Source organism: Talpa europaea (genome assembly GCF_964194135.1).
Source record: "Talpa europaea genome assembly, chromosome: 13".
NCBI lineage: Eukaryota > Metazoa > Chordata > Mammalia > Eulipotyphla > Talpidae > Talpa > Talpa europaea.
The window spans coordinates 34,563,407-34,584,103 of NC_140080.1; the positions used below are offsets into that span (position 1 = coordinate 34,563,407).

At 44.2% G+C, this 20,697-nt stretch overlaps 3 protein-coding genes across 13 annotated transcripts in view; all 3 read left to right on the plus strand.

Annotated features, from left to right (window-relative positions):
• LOC311182689 (protocadherin gamma-C4) overlaps positions 1-20,697 on the plus strand; it is a gene marked incomplete at both ends in the record, with an annotated part of 166,678 nt that overhangs the window by 45,688 nt on the left and 100,293 nt on the right. Inside the window, one exon of one of the 11 annotated variants that reach the window (XM_084251699.1) lies at positions 7,776-10,202. The exons of 8 other annotated variants lie outside the window; for them this stretch is intronic. In XM_084251699.1, the coding sequence (XP_084107825.1) occupies positions 7,779-10,202 (2,424 nt within the window). Of the gene's footprint in view, positions 1-7,775; positions 10,203-17,281; positions 19,745-20,697 lie in introns of those variants that run through there. 2 more of the 11 variants (XM_084251691.1, XM_084251702.1) reach the window with 2 other exon arrangements.
• Positions 281-7,746, plus strand: LOC311182827 (protocadherin gamma-A6-like; the record flags this gene model as incomplete). The annotated part of the gene is made up of 2 exons (XM_084251959.1): positions 281-2,704; positions 7,699-7,746. The coding sequence occupies 2 exons, from the start codon at positions 281-283 to the stop codon at positions 7,744-7,746; spliced, it is 2,472 nt and encodes an 823-aa protein (XP_084108085.1).
• LOC311182828 (protocadherin gamma-B4-like) lies at positions 12,783-15,215 on the plus strand (the record flags this gene model as incomplete). Its single annotated transcript, XM_084251960.1, has 1 exon — positions 12,783-15,215. The coding sequence occupies one exon, from the start codon at positions 12,783-12,785 to the stop codon at positions 15,213-15,215; it is 2,433 nt and encodes an 810-aa protein (XP_084108086.1).

Below are 20,697 nucleotides of genomic sequence, written 5' to 3' on the forward strand. Positions count from 1 at the left end.
TTATGACGGTTTCACTAAACGGTGTAATATTAAGTTCAGACTCTAAGTGTCGCTGTTCACTAACTGGGTAAGGAAAGCAAAGAAAACTCGAGTTATAGCCTCCAAGCACAAAGCAGATCAGACACGGAAACTCCAGGTGCTCAGAAATTCTGACCTAAAACTCAACGCATCTGATCTCTGCTTGTTTATGGACCTCGACCTGTAATTCTGGGAAGCCTGAAAGCGATGCGAATCTGTTCCCCCTACTCATAGTCCCAGGAAAGTCAAGAAGCAGCCAGTAATGGCGGCTCTGCAAAGGCGCCGGCACCACAGCGGGTTAGTGGTACTCTTCCTGCTCCTGGGGAGGCTGTGTGGGGTTGGGGCCGGACACATCCGTTACTCCATTCCTGAGGAGCTGGACAAAGGCTCCTTCGTGGGTAACATCGCCAGTGATCTCGGGCTGGAGCCCCAGGAGCTGGCGGAGCGCGGAGCCCGCATCGTCTCCAGAGGTAGGACGCAGCTTTTTGCTCTGAACCCGGGGAGCGGCAGCTTGGTCACCGCGGGCAGGATAGACCGGGAGGAGCTCTGCGCTCAGAGCGCGCGGTGCCTGGTGAGTTTTAACATCCTCTTTGAGGATAAACTGAATCTTTATCCAGTAGAAGTGGAAATAATAGATATTAATGATAATGCACCCGTATTCTTAAGGGAAGAACTAGAGGTGAAAATTCCCGAAAATGCAGCTCCATCCTCTCGTTTTCCACTAATAGAAGTCTATGACCCTGATGTGGGAATGAACAATCTTCAGAGCTTCAAGCTCAGTGCAAACAGTCACTTCTCAGTGAACGTGCAAAGTGAAGCCAATGGGCGCAAATACCCAGAGCTGGTGCTGGAGAATGCCCTGGACCGGGAGGGAGAGGCCATCCACCGCCTGGTCCTTACTGCCATAGATGGTGGTGTCCCTGCCCGCTCAGGCATGGCACGGATTCTGGTAACTGTCCTCGATGCCAATGACAATGCTCCAGTGTTTACTCAACCTGTCTACCATGTGAGTGTTCCTGAAAATCTGCCAGTAGGTACACCAGTGCTGTCGGTAAATGCCACAGACCAGGATGAAGGAGTCCATGCAGAAGTAACATATTCCTTCGTGAAGATAACAGAAAAGATTTCAAAGATTTTCTGTCTGAATGTTTTGACTGGAGAGATATCGACTTCTGCAAATCTAGACTACGAGGACTCAAGCTTTTATGAGCTAGATGTTGAGGCCCGGGATCAGCCAGGTTTACAAGACAGAGCAAAGGTCTTAATAACTATTTTGGATGTGAATGACAATGTACCAGAAGTGGTAGTTACATCTGGAAGCAGATCAGTTGCGGAAAGTACACTTCCAGGGACGGTAATAGCTCTTTTTCAAGTACACGATCGAGACTCAGGACTGAATGGCCTGGTAACATGTTCCATCTCAAAAGGTCTGCCATTTCAACTGGAAAAGTCAGTAGACAATTATTACCGATTGGTGACCAATAAAGTGCTAGATCGAGAGCAGGTGCCCTTGTACAACATCACTGTGATGGCCATGGACAAAGGAATGCCACCACTGTCTACAGAAATGCTCATCACCCTAAATGTAGCAGACACCAATGACAACCCACCAACCTTTTCCCACTCCTCTTACTCCGTCTACGTCCCTGAAAACAATCCTAGAGGTGCCTCCATCTTCTCCTTGACTGCACATGATCCTGACAGTGATGAAAATGCCCAGGTCACCTACACCCTGGTTGAAGATACCATTCAGGGTGTACCTCTGTCTTCCTATGTCTCCATCAACTCTGACACTGGAGTCCTGTATGCACTATGCTCCTTTAATTATGAGCAGTTCCGCGACCTGGAATTGACAGTGACTGCTCATGACAGTGGGGACCCTCCACTCAGCAGCAATGTGTCACTGAGCATATTTGTGCTGGACCAGAATGACAACACACCTGAGATCCTGTACCCTGCCTTCCCCACAGATGGCTCCACAGGCGTGGAGCTGGCACCCCGCTCTGCAGAGCCTGGCTACCTGGTGACCAAGGTGGTGGCAGTGGACAGAGACTCAGGCCAGAACGCCTGGCTGTCCTACCGTCTGCTCAAGGCCAGCGAGCCAGGGCTCTTTTCAGTGGGGCTGCACACGGGCGAGGTGCGCACGGCGCGGGCCCTGCTGGACAGAGATGCGCTCAAGCAGAGCCTGGTGGTGGTGGTTCAGGACCATGGCCGGCCACCCCTCTCAGCCACTGTGACACTTACTGTGGCTGTGGCGGACAGCATCCCAGATGTCCTGGCTGACCTGAGCAGCCTCCAGCCCTCAGCTGACCCCGAAGATTCTGACCTTACCTTGTACCTGGTGGTGGCGGTGGCCGTGGTCTCTTGCATCTTTCTTGCCTTTGTCATCATGCTGATGGCGCTCAGACTCAGGCGCTGGCATACTTCACGCCTGCTCCGCGCTTCAGGAGTCGGATTGGCTGGGGTGCCCACCTCACACTTTGTGGGCGTGGACGGAGTGCGGGCTTTCCTGCAGACCTATTCGCATGAGGTCTCCCTCACTGCAGACTCAAGGAAGAGTCACCTGATCTTCCCTCAGCCCAACTATGCGGACACGCTCATCAGCCAGGAAAGCTGTGAGAAAAGCGAGCCTCTTCTGATTCAGGAAGATTCAGGATTTTGTAAGGAGGAAGACACCCTTGTTGAGGTGAGGTTATTGGCTTTATTTGTTTCACTTGGTCTGGAAAGTTTAAAATTCTCTTTAATTGGTCCTTAGTTTTCTTAGTCTTTTGCAGAAAGTTTTTCTTTTATATCAATAGAACTCTATTAAATCTCATTTTCTCAAATTTCATGAGCAAATCCTCATGTATGACCTAGATTTCCTTCACTTTTTCTTCTTAGCAAACTCTTTGTGCCTTTGGTTGCATACATCTTGTTTCTTAGGGACTTTTTCTTTATTATGTGACATTTCTGAAATTTTCTTTTTGTGCTGTGAAAAAAAAGGAATTTAGCCTCTGTTAAGGAAGATCAAGCTCTTGTTTCACGCCTAATGCTTACTCTTTAATAACAAGCATTTTTCAAAATGATGGATATTTGTGAGAGACTTCCCCCCTTTAATACTTAGGGATCAGGGCCTCCCTTGGTGGCCCAGGCGGTTGAGCACTGCTCTGTGAAGCTGCCCACAGCCTTGCAGCATGGGTTCGATCCTGGCCCCCGAGCGAGAATCCCACATGGCATGGCAGACCTCTCCTGTCTCACCTGCTGCTCCCCTCAGCAGCATATTTCAGTCAGTCAGCCTGTTCTGCTCCCCACTCTGTCTTTGGTGAATCCTCTCACCCTCCCACACCTCTGGCCTGTACCCTGGTTCTTGTATGCATGAATAAATAAATCTTTTTAAAAAATACTTAGGAATCAAACATTTTTATAAAAGTAAGAGTAGCTGACATCTGTACCAAGGAAGACCTGATCTCTGAAGTTAAAAGACCTGAAAAACATTCCTGGTACTGTTACTCACTTCAGGTTAGTTGCAATATCTACAGTCTTCAAATTACAATTTAAATTAAAAAGACTTGAGTTATCTTCCTCACACAAATTCTTGGGAAAGAAAATAAAATAATTTTATAAAGTGTTTTTCTTCAAATTGCATAATCAACAAGCATTTTTGATAGCATGATTATAATTATTGAATAATTAATAAATATAAGTCCTATTATATATAAGTACAAATAAATAGATGTGCACAAATAAATATGAGTGCATACTATATATGTACTACAATGTGTGTGGTTGATAATATTTTAAAATGAAAATGAATTTTAAAATATACTCAGTAGTGTCCACTTACAGGTTTACAGGATTTATCTCCAAAAATGAAAACTGACTCATGAATGGGAGAATAAAGGATTGATAATGTTCATATAAGGATTTTAATAATTTAGTATGTTTAACCCAGATAAAGTAAGATTTTTTTGTCATTTGGGAACTCTATTCAAATATTTAAGAAATGAAGGGTTGTTATTTAAAAATGATTAGTCAAATTCATCTTGACCCAAAGGGTTAAATGAAACAGTGCGTTGGTGAGTAGAAAAAAGCAAAGTTTTGAGTTGTCAGAATTCCTCTAGCAGGAAATGGGTTTCTAAAGAGGTAGGAAATTCTATTATTGGTGCTTTTCAAAAGTTGATGGCCTAGAATTGGGCCTCCCAGATGGCTCAGCGGTTGAGCGCTGGGTTGCGAGGCTGCCTACGGCCTCTGCAGCACCAGTTTGATCCCCAGCTGCTCCCCGGCCACCGGAGGAGGGTCCCACATGACGAGGGTCCCACATGACGCTCAGACCTCTCCTGTTGCCCTGCTACCCGCTCTGGCTCTGGTGAATTCTCTCACCCTCCTGCGCTTCTGACTGTGCCCAGTGCTTGTATAAATAAATAAAAATAAATCTTTTTTAAAAAAAAGTTGATGGCCTAGAATTAATGGAATACAGGAGATAATATGTGATGAGTTGTTGAACTACTGATTGCCAAGGTCTTTTCTAATCCTGAGCTGAAGGAGTCTATGAATTGATAATACAATGTGTGGCCATTTGTGCATCTAAAATTAGTATACATGTGTAAAAATAAATGAGAAGATATGTTGAAAGTAAATGAGAACCTTTGTAATCTGAAGTTGTGAGTCTTCATAAAGGTAATATTGAGATGATGTCTTTAAATTAGCTGCTAAGGGTAATACATGTTTTCTGAATCAGTATCGTACTTATAATTTACTTCAAGATTACAAATTTATATAACTGAGAGATTCCAATCATACATATTTTCACATCTAATTGTTTCGGACATTTTTATCTAATTCTTTGATGATCTTAACCAGAATTTAATAGTAAATAACGATTTTAAAGATTTTGAATCTTTAGTGTTGGTCTTAGGAATCAGCTGATGTCTTATACAAATATTATGTTGGTTTCATACATTCTAAGATTGTAAATATCATTTCATTATATCCCAATCTGAACAATTTAAGCTAGATTACTAACTGGGTTTAGTTAGTGAATCTCCATTGTTATAAGCAAAGATCACTAACTGGGTTTCATAGATAGTAGATTGGTTTCTGTTCTCTGCTCACTAACTGGGATAAGTAGGCTGACATATCCTCTTATCTCAGTTACCTGTGACCATTTCATTTACACAGATAAAATATTTTACTGACAGACAGAAAATAGATCAGATTCTACTCTTACAATAGTCATTTATGCATGTGGACTGACCAAGTGTTGAATTAGGCAATCATGGCATTCTCTAAGTTCTGGCTAAATGAAGCTCTTTTTACCTACATGCCATAAAGATATTATTAATAAGATAGGCAGTCTATGATTTTGAACACATTCTAAATTTTGGAGTATCAGGGGGAAAGCTACACAGTGTTGGGCTATTTTATCATCTGTGAAAACCACTTGTTTCTGATCAAACTTCTAAGGTGGCAGTTGTCAAAGGGAAGGAGTAAAATCTTAGAGGGATCATTGGAAAATACCCACGCCTTTGTTTGGGAAGGAAAACCTAAACACAATTCCAAACAAATGGTTCTTCAACAGAAAATACTTCCATAAAGACAGGAGAAAATATAAATAATTCAATGCCTGCAAAGTCAAATGGACTTTCCATTGAATTTTTGAATGCAGGCAAACAAATGAATGTCAAGATTCTTCCCAATAAATCAATAATATAACCTACTCTCTTTTAAAGTATAAAATTATTTTGATTTTATATAGAAGGCTTATGTTATATTTAAACATATCTCAGTGGTCTAGTAGAATACTTTAATGCTTAATTTTACATTGTAAACTAACTTAGAAAACTTGATTGCTAGAGTTAATGAAACTATTTGCTCCCTAAAGTGTGCTTTATGTACAAATTATGTCTACAATCCCATTTTTCTAGATTTTAATTATTTAGTTTCAGAGAAGCTACCCAGAATTTGTAAGTTAAGATTTTTTTTAAATAATAAAAGAAATAAATGTGATTGAGACATTTGAAGTATCATATAGAAAAAGATAGCAAATTTGGGAGTCATAATATCCACAGATGAAAGTTTGGTTCGAAAATGGCAACAATTACTTATGATCTTTAAAGATCATATCTTTTGCTTACTTCAACAGTTCAAAATTACTTTTAAACAAATAATACTTAGCCTCTGTTTATGGAATTAATCTGTAATACTCGTATAGGTTCCTTAGATCAAAAAGTTCTTTTATCTATTTGGTGAAAGTAAACATGACTGAATTATTTTTGATTAATCAAAACAGCACTTTACTCAAAGTATTCCCGATATTTTGGAGCAGTGCCACAACAGAGCAGAAATAGACTGCTTACTTAGGAACATCTCACCAAATAAGCTAAGAATTTTCAGTGTTTATTCTGGTTTCTCCTCCTGACAATGCTAACCACTCCCCTAGGCTTAAAATAATTTACAAAGCCAAGCTTTTTCTTGCCAGGTATTCATTCCAGAGTAAGTCACTCTCTTTTCTCCTGCAGCTATATGGAAGGAACTTTGCTTTATTTCTATTGATTGAGGGTAACCCCAGATCCATCAACAAATGAGTTTTATTCATTAACATTTGTGGAGAATGAGTACCGCTAAGGAGTCTCTCAGTCCTGCAGGTATGCTCAAAGACTGTCCAGAGAGCCACCTTTTCTCAGTCATTCTGGAATAAGGTAGAATAATTCTTTGAATTTCATAATGAAAAGGAGAAGTCAAGCCAATACCCACTTTCTCATGAATCCACAGTCAGCAGAATCTCTGCAAATGTCTACCTTCTGTACAAAATGAGTGACTTTTATAGCTAATTATTGCTGTGCTTGGCTTCTCACTTCATCACCTCATATCAGATGATGCTTTCTGAGCATCTGTCAAAGTCGATCACAGTTGCCTACTGCCTTCTCAAGGACTGGGAGTGAGGAAACTTGCACTCTGACATGGGTCTTTTACTAAATATGGTCAAGGACAAGGCAATGCCCTCTTATTTTTAAAATTATTAAAAAGAAAACATTGAACTTAATTATTTCTAAGATTCCATACAGTAAAAAACTGTATGGAAAATCCTTTGTGGAATTTCATACTTGAAATTTTTACTTTCTGAGTCTAGATGATAGCATCTATATATACAGTAAGCGTTCAATATTACTGAATTTAAATTTTTTGTAATCTGATGTAAACAATTCCTATATGTCTTTCTTATGTATACTCACACCCTATTTAAAGAAATAATACTTTTTTTACCTGAAACAGCTGATATTTCTCTATGTGCAATAAAGCGTGAGATAGTGTCCAAGAGTCATTTCAAAGTTGCAGTGCAAATAATTAAAAAAAAATACCTGGGTTAAAAAAAACACCCATCCGTGAACAGTGTTGCGTCAACTTGAAGTTTCTTAAAATGTATTTTGAGAGATATATGGATTGTAGATATATAAACCAAAGAAATTTGAAGGATATCAAACTTTCTGAAAAACCTGTTCTTCTGCTGCCGTATGGTGCAGTAACTTAGTAAAGACTCTGGGCGCCGCTGTTCACCAACCAGGGGAAAATGGTGCAGAAGATCCGCCAGAACCACCGAGCCCTTCCAGCACAAAGAAACGCCAGCTGGAGACAAACTCTTTTCCAAGCAGTATCAAATCCAGGTCTCTATTCTGGTGATTCTGGGTCCTTTTCCGAACACAGAGGACTCCATGCGGACACACTGGCATCCAGAAGCATAACAGCAGGTAGCCCAGAATCTAAACAAGATGCGCAGGACAACAATGGCGGCTCCGCAGAGGCGCTGGGACTACAGAAGATTCATCCTGCTCTCGATCCTCCTGGGGACTCTGAGGGAAGCTTGGGCTGGACAAATTCTGTACTCTGTTCCGGAGGAGACAGACAAAGGGTCGTTTGTGGGTAACATCGCCAAGGATCTGGGTCTGGAGCCCCAGGAACTGGCGGAGCGCGGAGCCCGCATCGTCTCCAGAGGTAGGACGCAGCTCTTTGCTCTGAATCCGAAAAGCGGGAGCTTGGTCACCGCGGGCAGGATAGACCGGGAGGAGCTGTGCGCTCAGAGCGCGCGGTGCCTGGTGAACTTTAACATCCTGCTGGAAGATAAAATGAATCTTTACCCTGTAGAAGTAGAAATAGTGGATGTTAACGACAATGCTCCTAGATTCTTGGAGGCAGAAATGAATGTAAAAATAATGGAGAACACGTCTCCTGGAGCGCGGTTTCCATTAAATGAGGCTAGAGATCCGGATGTGGGGAGGAACTCTCTCCAGAGCTACCAGCTCAGCTCCAACGGTCACTTCTCCCTGGGTGTGCAGACTGGAGATGATGGAACTAAATATCTGGAATTAGTGCTGGAGCGGGTGCTGGACAGGGAGGAGGAGGCTGTTCACCACCTCCTCCTCACAGCCTCTGACGGCGGCGACCCACCCCGATCTGGCACCGCCCGTATCCAAGTAACAGTGGTGGACGTGAATGACCATGCGCCCGTCTTCTCTTTGCCCTTGTACCAAGTGACTGTCCCCGAGAACGTGCCGGTGGGCACAAGATTGCTCACGGTAAAGGCTATGGATCCAGACGAGGGAGTCAATGGAGAAGTGACGTATTCCTTTCCGAAAAGAACTCAAAAAATTTTACAAACATTCCAACTGAACTCTCATACGGGAGAGTTATCAACATTAGAAGGCCTAGATTATGAAGAGTTTGACCACTATGAAATGGAAGTCCAGGCTCAGGATGGGCCTGGTAGTATGACAAGGGCTAAAGTACTGATCACAATTTTGGATGTGAATGACAATGCCCCAGAAGTGACCGTGACGTCTGTAAGCAGCTCAATCCCTGAAGACACTCCTCCTGGAACAGTGATTGCTCTTTTTTACCTCCAAGACCGAGATTCTGGGAAAAATGGCAAAGTGACCTGCACGATATCAGAAAATGTGCCTTTTAAATTAGAAAGATCGATAGACAATTACTATAGGCTGTTGACAGCCAACAACCTAGACCGTGAAAAGTTCTCTGTGTATAACATTACACTGAAAGCCACAGATGGTGGGAGCCCGCCCTTGTCCACAGAAACTCACATTTCCATAAATTTGGCAGACACCAACGATAACCCACCTGCTTTCCCCCACTCCTTCTATTCTGTCTACATCCCTGAGAACAACCCCAGAGGAGCCTCTATCTTTTCTGTGACTGCACATGACCCTGACAGTGGTGAAAACGCCCGTGTCACTTATTCCCTGTCTAAGGACACGCTCCAGGGGGCACCTCTAGCCTCCTATCTCTCCATCAACTCTGACACCGGCGTCCTATATGCGTTGCACTCTTTTGACTATGAGCAGTTCCGTGATTTGCAGTTGACAGTGACTGCCCATGACAGCGGGGACCCTCCACTCAGCAGCAACATGTCACTGAGCATATTTGTGCTGGACCAGAACGACAATGCACCAGAGATCCTGTACCCTGCCCTCCCCACAGATGGTTCCACAGGCGTGGAGCTGGCACCCCGCTCTGCAGAGCCTGGCTACCTGGTGACCAAGGTGGTGGCGGTGGACAGAGACTCAGGCCAGAACGCCTGGCTGTCCTACCGCCTGCTCAAGGCCAGCGAGCCAGGGCTCTTCTCAGTGGGGCTGCACACAGGCGAGGTGCGCACTGCGCGGGCCCTGCTGGACAGAGATGCGCTCAAGCAGAGCCTGGTGGTGGTGGTCCAGGACCACGGCCAGCCCCCGCTCTCGGCGACGGTCACGCTCACCGTGGCCGTGGCGGACAGCATCCCAGATGTCCTGGCTGACCTGGGCAGCATCAGCACCCCCGCGGACTCTGAGGATTCTGACCTTACCTTGTACCTGGTGGTGGCGGTGGCCGTGGTCTCCTGCGTCTTCCTCGCCTTTGTCATCGTGCTGATGGCGCTCAGGCTGCGGCGCTGGCACATGTCGCGCCTGCTCCAGGCTTCAGAAAGTGTATTGGCGGGCATGCCCACCTCTCACTTTGTGGGCATGGATGGGGTACAGGCTTTCCTGCAGACCTATTCGCATGAGGTCTCCCTCACTGCAGACTCAAGGAAAAGTCACCTGATCTTCCCGCAGCCCAACTATGCGGACACGCTCATCAGCCAGGAGAGCTGTGAGAAAAAAGATCCTTTGTTAGCATCTATAGCCTTTCATGAATGTAAGGATGAAGGTGAGAGTGTTCAGGTGAGTTCAGTCATTCATTTATCTGTGCTTCCTGGAGCAACTGTATCTTTGTGTAATTGCTTTATTGTTTTGCCAAACAAGCATTTTTAAGACAGGGTGGAACACCTTGAAGAGGCAAAGCAAGTGCTATGGTTTATTTCAGTGGTAATAGTTTAAGTTGGAATATTTACTGACTTAGGTTTTGGTATCATCTCTATAGTAAAAGTCTATAGACAAGATTGTGTGTAAGTGGAGTTTCATACTGTTATACCTTCCATCATTTTTCAACTTGTTCTTAATTCATGTTTTTTATAAATTAGAATGATTTGTGTCTACTGCTCTAGTTAGCATGAGGAAAATACATCTCAATTTCTCAGGTTTCCGTTTAGGTTCGATCATTAAAACATTCTTGAAGATGTTTTTCATTCTGAAGATTTGATCTCTGTCCTACTTTTCAAGGCTGCTTTCACCTCAGTGGCCCTGAAAATCTCATTTGCTTCTTGATCTATTTTAAAGCATAATCGTTTATTAAAGGCAGCTTCTCTTGAAGCCTAGATTGATTCCTAGAATATGTCAAGCTGCTCTGAGATCTGTATTCATGACACCCATGAAATCTGATACCACACTAAAGGTCATTGTCCAAAATCAATAAATTATAATATCAAATATGTCATTTCAATTATTGTAAATGGCATTTGGGAAATGGGAAGTTACATATTTTTAACACAAGATTCCAATATGATGTTTTACTGGTACAGGTAGGTGTGTGAATGTAATGGGGGCTTTCCAGTGAGAGACTGGGAATGCTGGCTTCCTAAACCATCTTATAATCTCAAGTTCTAGACCAATAGTTGAGTTTATTTGTGGGGTCTACTGAAAATTTCATTCAGATATAATCCAGTCTGGGATTAAGTAACATTTCAATGGATTAGTATTTGGAAGGAATTGATGACCACACAGTCTTGCTCATTACTAAGACATTTTGAGTGTTAATTAAAAGGACATTTTTTTCTAGGATAGTATTGTGTTTGGTGGTACTTTGCATATAAAGGGCTGCACAGTTGTGTGGGATATATTTCTTTCATTCTGCAGTGTTCAGATATGTAGTCACTTGGGGAAGAAGTCCATATTACCAATACGTTAACATGGATAAATATGGTTATCGTGTATTATGAAAAAGAAAATCCCCAACCAAATTTTTTATAATAAATTTTATTTTTATATTCCCCATACATTTGCAACCCCCCCATTCTGACCCCAATCCCTCCCCTCCCGCCCCCTCCCCAACCAAATTTAAATTACATGCTTAAAACATTTTTAAACAAAGGGGAGAAATCATCACTAAACTCAATGAACTACTGCAAATAAACTTCCTAGGAACTATTTCCTTCCATTGAAGTCATTGTGGAATGTTACCTAAGTGCAAAAGTTGGAAGTGGTGCTTCATTCATGGTCTGTTGGTGAGTTTTTTCAGTCTGGAGGTTTTATCTGTGTACTGCTTCTGCCTGCATGTATCTTGGTGACTCTGAAAATCAAAGTTGCTTCCTGATCCATTTTAAGCATATCGTCTATTAAAGCTAGCTCTGCTTGGAAGTCTGGGTTGATGCATACAATGAACTGCCTGTGTCAAACTTCAACAAGATCCATATTCATTACACACATGAAGCCTAATACTACACTAAAGGTTTGCAGTAGACCATGGTTGGTGATTTTGTGTTGTAAGAAAAAACATTATTCACCTGATAACTCTGGAATTTGATGTTACCTTATGTAACCAGGGAAATATAATATTTGTGCAATGAGAAGGAAAGAGACAGGGTAACTCTTTTCTGGCTATGCAATTTCCTTAGCTAAGGTAGCAGATAACTGAAAGTATTGGGGAAGAAGAGAAGGGTTTGTAGGTAAGTAAAATTAGGGAAATTGAGGGGAAAATAAAATAAACTGGGCCCCCTTTTAACGACAACTTCAGTATTGCTATGAATTCTGAAAATTTTTCAGAAATCAGCATGAAGGTACAGGACCCAAAACATAAAGAAAACAAAAAGCAAAGAAACAAGGAAAGAATATAAAACTTGTCCGATAGTTTGCTAATAGATATTCAATATTGCTGTACTCTGAAATCACTTAGGTCAAGAATGTCATTGTTATCTTTTTTAGTGCGGATTTGAAAATAGGGGAATGATGATGTCAAAATGAGTGTTTATGTATTAAATCTGTGTGATTTCTCTAAAACCCTGATTTGGGGTAAGGGTGTTTCTAATACAAGTCAAAGGTTATCGAATGTTAGCCGTATAGTTTGTACAGTTAGGAACAAGACTGTGATGATTGCAGCTCCTTAAACCAAAGCAGCAGAGGCTGCAGTTTGCTAGCGCGGGCTCTGGGCGCCGCTGTTGGCCAAAGCGAGCAGCTTGGCGCGGGCGATCTCGGCGCACAGCCGCAGAGCTGTCTCCCTCTGAGACGCCAGCGCGAGTCTTTCCGCCGCTGCCTCCTCTGGAAAAGAAGCGAGCCTGACCCCCACGTAGGAGAGGAAGCCTGTTCGGGGCTCCGGACACCTGCTACAGGGGTTCCTTGTACTCTGGAGTCTCCAGGCAGGTGAGCGGGATGAGGGGAGCAGGCGGGCTGGGGAGAGGCGCTGGGGAGAAGAGCTGGGCTGAGCGGCGGCCGGCGCTCTTCCCCTTGCTGCTGTCTTTGTTCTGTCGGGCGCTCTCTGAGCCGGTCGGCTACAGGATTCCCGAGGAACTGCCCCAGGGCTCGGTGGTGGGGAACCTCGCCAAGGACCTGGGACTCAGTGTCCAAGAGTTACCGACTCGAAAGCTGCGCGTCAGTCCGGAGAAGCCTTACTTCACTGTGAGCGCAGAGAGCGGGGAGCTGCTAGTGAGCAGCCGGCTGGACCGCGAGCAGATTTGCGGGAAGCAGCCAGCGTGCGCTCTGGAGTTTGAGGCTGTTGCTGAAAATCCGTTAAATTTTTACCACGTGAACGTGGAGATCGAGGATATCAATGACCACACGCCAAAATTCACACAAAATTCCTTTGAGCTGCAAATAAGTGAATCCACAAAACCCGGAGCGCGATTTATTTTAGGATCCGCTCATGATGCAGATATTGGTACCAATTCGCTACAGAATTACCAGCTCAGCCCAAATGATCATTTCTCACTAGTGAATAAAGAGAAATTAGATGGTAGTAAATACCCAGAGCTGGTCCTGAAAATGCCATTAGACCGAGAAGAGCAGAAGTCCTACTATTTGACCTTAACTGCCTTGGACGGTGGGGATCCACCCCTAAGTAGCAATGCACAGATACAGATCTTAGTGACTGATGCCAACGACAACCCTCCAGTGTTCAGTCAAGAACTCTACAGAGTGGGCATTCCAGAGAACGTATTGCCAGGCACAGCCGTGCTTCGTGTGACGGCCACAGACCAGGATGAGGGTGTCAATGCTGAGGTCACTTTTTCTTTCACGGAGGCAGACCAGGTCACCCACTTTGACCTAAATTCTAATACCGGGCAAATTACTATTTTAAATACATTAGATTTTGAGGAAGTTAAAGAATATTCTATAGTTTTGGAAGCAAGGGATGGTGGAGGAATGATTGCCCAGTGCACGGTGGAAATAGAAGTCTTAGACATAAACGACAATGTACCAGAAGTAATATTCCAGTCTCTACCAGACATTATTATGGAGGACACCAAGCTGAGAACACACATCGCTTTATTTAAAACACGTGACAAAGATTCCGGACAAAACGGAGAAGTTATCTGTAAATTAGAAGGTAACGTTCCGTTTAAAATATTAAGTTCAACAAGAAACACGTATAAATTAGTGACCGATGGCATTCTAGACCGCGAGCAGACCCCAGAGTACAATCTCTCCATTACTGCCACTGACAGAGGCAAACCACCCCTCTCCTCCACTGTAATTATCACCCTGCACGTCGGCGATGTGAACGACAACTGGCCGGTTTTTCAACAGGCTTCCTACCTGGTTCATATAGCTGAGAACAACCCTCCCGGGATCTCCATCGCCCAAGTCAGCGCCTCCGACCCCGACCTGGGACCCAACGGCCGCGTGTCCTACTCCATCGTGGGCAGCGACCTGGGCCCCCAGGCGCTGTCGTCCTACGTGTCCGTGAACGCGCAGAGCGGGGTGGTGTTCGCGCAGCGCGCCTTCGACCACGAGCAGCTGCGCACCTTCGAGCTGACTGTGCAGGCGCGCGACCAGGGCGCGCCCCCGCTGAGCGCCAACGCCAGCCTGCGCGTGCTGGTGGGCGACCGCAACGACAACGCGCCCAGGGTGCTGTACCCCGCGCTGGGGCCCGACGGCTCTGCGCTCTTCGACACGGTGCCGCGCGCCGCGCAGCCCGGCTACCTGGTCACCAAGGTGGTGGCGGTGGACGCTGACTCTGGACACAACGCCTGGCTGTCCTACCACGTGCTGCAGGCCAGCGAGCCGGGCCTCTTCAGCCTGGGGCTGCGGACAGGCGAGGTGCGCACCGCGCGGGCGCTGGGCGACAGGGACGCGGCCAGACAGCGCCTGCTGGTGGCCGTGCGCGACGGGGGCCAGCCTGCGCTCTCGGCCACCGCCACGCTGCACCTGGTCTTCGCTGACAGCCTGCAGGAGGCCCTGCCAGACCTCAGTGACCAGCCTGAGCCCTCTGACCCCCAGGCTGAGCTGCAGTTTTACTTGGTGCTGGCCTTGGCCTTGATCTCTGTGCTCTTCCTCCTGGCGGTGATTCTGGCCATTGCCCTGCGCCTGCGACACTCCTCCAGCCCCTCTGCCTGGGGCTGCTTTAGCCCTGGTCTCTGTGTCAAGTCTGGACCATCAGTGGTTCCCCCCAACTACATGGAAGGGACTTTGCCTTATTCCTACAATTTGTGCGTTGCCCACACTGGAAAGACAGAGTTTAATTTTCTAAAATGTAATGAGCAGTTGAGCTCAGGACAGGATATACTTTGTGGTGATTCACCTGCGGCCTTATTTCCACTTTGTAATGCCAGCGAGTCAACCTCCCATCAGGTGAGTTTCTTTTAAGAAAATCTACTTTTTATGATCTACCTAGTTGCCCTCATTCACAGGATAATATTCAATCTTCATATCTAATAAGTTGTGTTAAGAAAGTGGTAGCCAGTCAAAAAGCTGCCGTGACTTTTTTCAAGGTAGGTTGATGTAGAAGCAATATTGTGTCTCTTAGGGAGTGTCTTTCAATGCCCAGATTTACAAAGCAATGAGGGTGTGGTTTTATCTACAAAAGGAAACATTAGACAATGTCATAGACTTTCCCATAAAAACTAATGAGATTTTCCCTAAAATTTTCTTTCTATGTAGCTTAATACATGATGATTTTTCTCTGAACATGGTCATACTGTCAATGTAAAAGTAGGAAATCATTTAACCCTTTAAAGCAAAAGAAGTTAAAGTAAAATTAGGTATTTCTCTTAAGTGATTTTACCGAATTGGGTCCATAGCAATCTGATGTTTTTTCTTATACTTACTCTCCTTTGTTTCAAAAACTCCTAGAGTGAAGTATCTTAATCTGGATATTTATGTACCCATGGAAATGGTTTGCAGTATACTGTGTGTATGTGTGTGTGCGTGTGAGCGCATGTAAAAACTTTTAACTTAGCATTAGGTCCATTATACTCTCAGAAGATAAAGCCATAGTCTCCTTATTTGCAATATTGGTTTTTCATGATTATTGAAGTATTGGTGTTCATTCTATAAGTGCTTCCATCAAAGAAAAGAGAATGTTTTTGCCTCTGTATCTCCTCTGATACACACTCCTGGAATATAATTTTTGAATTGTCCTTTTTGTACTCCTAAACTAAAATAGCTTGAGGTCTCCAGTCATTCTACTGTCGCTCAAAGAGAAATTGAATATTCAAGTCTTCAAATGTTAAATAGAATTGCTAATCTAATGTGCATACTAGTATATACAATAGACAATGGTACATTGTATCAGTCTTTTGCTATATTTCCCTTAGCAACGGCTTCAGTCTATAGCCACCTACAAAATGCTGCAATGTGACTTTTTTTGTGTGCTGGCATTCTTTGACTCTTTAGTGATGACTATGTATCCATACTTTTGTGGTTCTTTTGACCAAAATGTTAAGGTCAATTTAGGTTTAAAGTATGTGTCTGCCTTAAAAAGTTAATTAAGCCTGCTTTAAAATGTAATCATCTTTCATTGGTGAGCAAATAGGATGGAGATTTTCTTTTCATGATATAGTCATTTGTACCTTTAAACTATTTTAAATTCAAATAGAAAATATAAGTAATTAATTAAAATAGCAAAACAATATAATATCTGATAAAACAAAGTTTTAGGTACTTTGAGGTGTTTTAAAACTTGAAAGGATTTATCCTGCGAAACTGCAAAATATTATTTAAAAGTCAATGTGTAATTAAAATAGCATTTAAAAAGAAAACTAAAAAGAAACAACTCCACAGAAAACAATATAATGATAAGTTTGTTGAAACCAAATAGAACAGCTTCTGAGTCTGTCATCTCCAGTAGGCCTATTTTAGTTTAAGAATGAATCAATTTTCAGTGACACTTATTCCCTACATAATTGCCAGTAGACATGGAAGAAATTTACAATACTGCTAAGTACATACTAATAAATATTTAATAATGTATTTTTAAGGAGAAAATATAATCCAGAAATTTGAGTGATTAAATATGATGCTAACCCATTTAAAAATACTTTGCAAGACTTTAAGCCTACGTCACAAATACCTCTTGGCTTTTACTTTTGAAATATGATTCAGAGACAAATTAAATAAAATCAGAAGAAACTCTAAAAAAACAAGTAGTATTTTTTCCACTCGGAAATCAAGCACACAGCATTGCTTATCTAAGTGCGTGCAATAACAGCTTAGGACTCTAAGCGCCGCTGTTCACCTACTTGGAGAAAATGTAACCAAACGCCTCCCGGATATCCAGTGCTCGCTCATCACAAAGACCGCAGATCCCACAAACCAACTGCTGGGCTGCGGCGAAACTGCGCCTCTAAATTTGGTACAGCCCAACTTTCCATAAGATGATCTCCACAGCTGCGTCAAAAAGGTAAACAAAACAATATATATATATATACCTAATGAAGATTCTGAGTGGATTCCGCAGCGGAGGAACAATGGTCGCGCCCCATTATTTCCGAGGACACAGACGCCTGGCCCTGCTGTGCGTGCTTCTGAGCACGCTTTGGAAGATCGGGAGGGGACAGATTCATTACTCCGTGCCAGAAGAGAGCGACAAAGGATCCTTTGTGGGTAACATCTCCAAGGACCTGGGATTGGAGTCACAAGAGCTAGCGAGACACGGAGTCCGCATCGTCTCCAGAGGTAGGACGCAGCTCTTTGCTCTGAACGCGCCAAGCGGCAGCTTGGTCACCGCGGGCAGGATAGACAGGGAGGAGCTCTGCGCTCAGAGCTTGAGATGTCTTTTAAATATTAACATCCTTGTTGAGGATAGAGGGAAACTCTTTGGAATAGTAATAGAAATCATAGATATAAATGATAATAACCCAAAATTCCAGGTCGAAGTGTTGGAAGTAAAAATTAACGAAATTGCTGCCCCTGGAACAAGATACCCACTCCCAGAGGCTGTGGACCCGGATGTGGGCATGAATTCCCTCCAGAGCTACCAGCTCAGCCCCAACCGCCACTTCTCCTTGTACGCGCAAGCTGGAGACCACCAAGGATCTATAAGCCCAGAGCTGGTGCTGGAGCACACCCTGGACCGAGAGGAGGAGGCTGCTCACAACTTGGTCCTCATCGCCTTTGATGGCGGCGACCCCCGTCGCTCCAGCACAGTGCGCATCCAAGTGACAGTGTTGGATACGAATGACAATGCCCCGGCTTTTGCGCAACCGATTTACCGAGCGAAAGTCCCAGAGAACGTGCCCCCAGGCACCAGGCTGCTTACTGTAAAAGCCAGCGACCCGGATGAGGGAGCCAATGGAGCAGTGGCATATAAATTCTGGAAGATTAGTGAAAAACAGTCTCCGTTGTTCCAGCTTAATGGAGATACTGGGGAAATATCAACCTCGGGGAGTCTAGATTATGAGGAATGTGCATTTTATGAAATGGAAATACAAGCTGAAGATGTGGGGGGACTTATAGGGAGGACCAAAGTGCTCATTTCAGTGGAGGATGTAAATGACAACAGACCTGAAGTGACCATTACATCTCTGTTTAGCCCTGTCTTGGAAAATACTCTTCCTGGTTCAGTAATTGCCTTCTTGAATGTGCATGACAGAGACTCTGGGAAGAATGGTCAAGTTGTCTGTTATATAGGCAATGATATGCCTTTTCAATTAGAAAAGTCGATAGATAATTATTATAGGTTGCTGACATGGAAATATTTGGACAGAGAAAAGATCTCTCTGTACAATATCACAGTGATGGCCTCAGATCTAGGAACCCCATCTCTGTCTACTGAAACGTATATCACTCTGCATGTGGCAGACACTAATGACAATCCACCTTCTTTCACTCATGCCTCCTACTCAGCCTATATCCCAGAGAACAACCTCAGAGGTGCTTCCATCTTCTCAGTGACTGCCCATGACCCTGACAGTGGCAACAACGCCCAGATCACATACTCTCTGACCGAGGACACCATCATGGAGGCATCTCTCTCCTCCTGTGTCTCCATCAACTCTGACACCGGTGTGCTGTATGCACTGCGCTCCTTTGACTACGAGCAGGTCCGAGTCTTGAAGCTGCTGGTGACAGCCAGCGATAGCGGGGATCCTCCACTCAGTAGCAATGTGTCACTAAGCCTGTTTATTCTGGACCAGAATGACAACATGCCTGAGATCCTGTACCCTTCCCTCCCCAAAGATGGCTCCACAGGCGTGGAGCTGGCACCCCGCTCTGCAGAGCCTGGCTACCTGGTGACCAAGGTGGTGGCGGTGGACAGAGACTCAGGCCAGAACGCCTGGCTGTCCTACCGCCTGCTCAAGGCCAGCGAGCCAGGGCTCTTCTCCGTGGGGCTGCACACAGGCGAGGTGCGCACTGCGCGGGCCCTGCTGGACAGAGATGCGCTCAAGCAGAGCCTCGTGGTAGTGGTCCAGGACCACGGCCAGCCCCCCCTCTCAGCCACAGTCACGCTCACTGTGGCCATGGCTGACAGCATCCCAGACATACTGGCCGACATGGACAGTATCAGGACACACATCAACTCTGATGATTCAGATCTCACTCTGTACCTGGTAGTGGCGGTAGCCGTGGTCTCCTGCGTCTTCCTTGCCTTTGTCATCACACTGCTGGCACTCAGACTGTGGCGGTGTCACAAGTCAAGTCTGCTCCAGACATCAGGTGGAGGGTTGGTAGGGTTACAGGCCTCAAGCTTCGTTGGTGTTGAAGGAGTACAGGCTTTCCTGCAGACCTATTCGCATGAGGTCTCCCTCACTGCAGACTCAAGGAAGAGTCATCTGATCTTCCCGCAGCCCAACTATGCGGACACGCTCATCAGCCAGGAGAGCTGTGAGAAAAATGATTCCTTGTTAACATCCATAGATTTCCATGAATGTACAGATGAAGCTGCTTCTGTACAGATGAAGCTGGTGAGTTCAGTTCTTTATTCCTGAGGGGCATTAACTTTGTCTTGTAAGTTTTATGTATGTTATTTGAAACATATTGTGAAAAAAAGCTTAAAATATTTTGAAAGGTATACCACAAACTTTTGGGTATGTTTTAGTGGTGACACTCAAATTTGAACTCTAATCACCATATAGTTTGTTTTCCAAAACTTGGACAAGCCTGTTTAAATGTGATTCAACCTTTTAATCCTTTTGTGTTTACTATAACTCATCATTTAACACTCATTCACCTAAGGAGTTACCCAAGTTACATGGTAAGTTTGCTCTCATATATACATACAGACAGGTAGATATTTAGAACTGAGAAAAATTGAGACTTCTGAATCTTGTATTAGCCCAATAGAAGTAAAATACAGGGCCTTCCTGGTGGTGCAGGGGTTAAAGTCTTAGTGCTCTCAATCTATTGTCAGCCATTGCTGCATGAGCTGGATACCCAGCCAGGGAGCTGACCCACATGGTGCAGCAGATCTCTCCTGTCTTGCCAGTTACTCCGCTCAGCATTGTATTTCAGTTGACCTACCTGTTCTGCTCCCCACTCTGTATCTAGTGAATCCCTCACCACCCCCCACACCTCTGGCCTCCACCCCAGTTCTTGTATGCATAAATAAATAAATAAATCTTTAAAAAATTAAGATACATCTTAGAATTTTTAGGACCATTTAGGGCTTGAAGCTAAAAGACTTTAGAAGACTTCATTTTAAAACTCTTCTCTGAGCATTGTGCCTACATTAGTACACTTCAAAATTTTTATAATTCTTACCATACTTAAGAAGATATATTTTGAAGATTTATTTATTTATGCATACAAGAACTGGGGTACAGACCAGAGGTGTGGGGGGTGAGATGATTCACCAGAGACAGAATGGGGAACAGAACAGGAAGATTGACTGAAATACACTGCTGAGGGG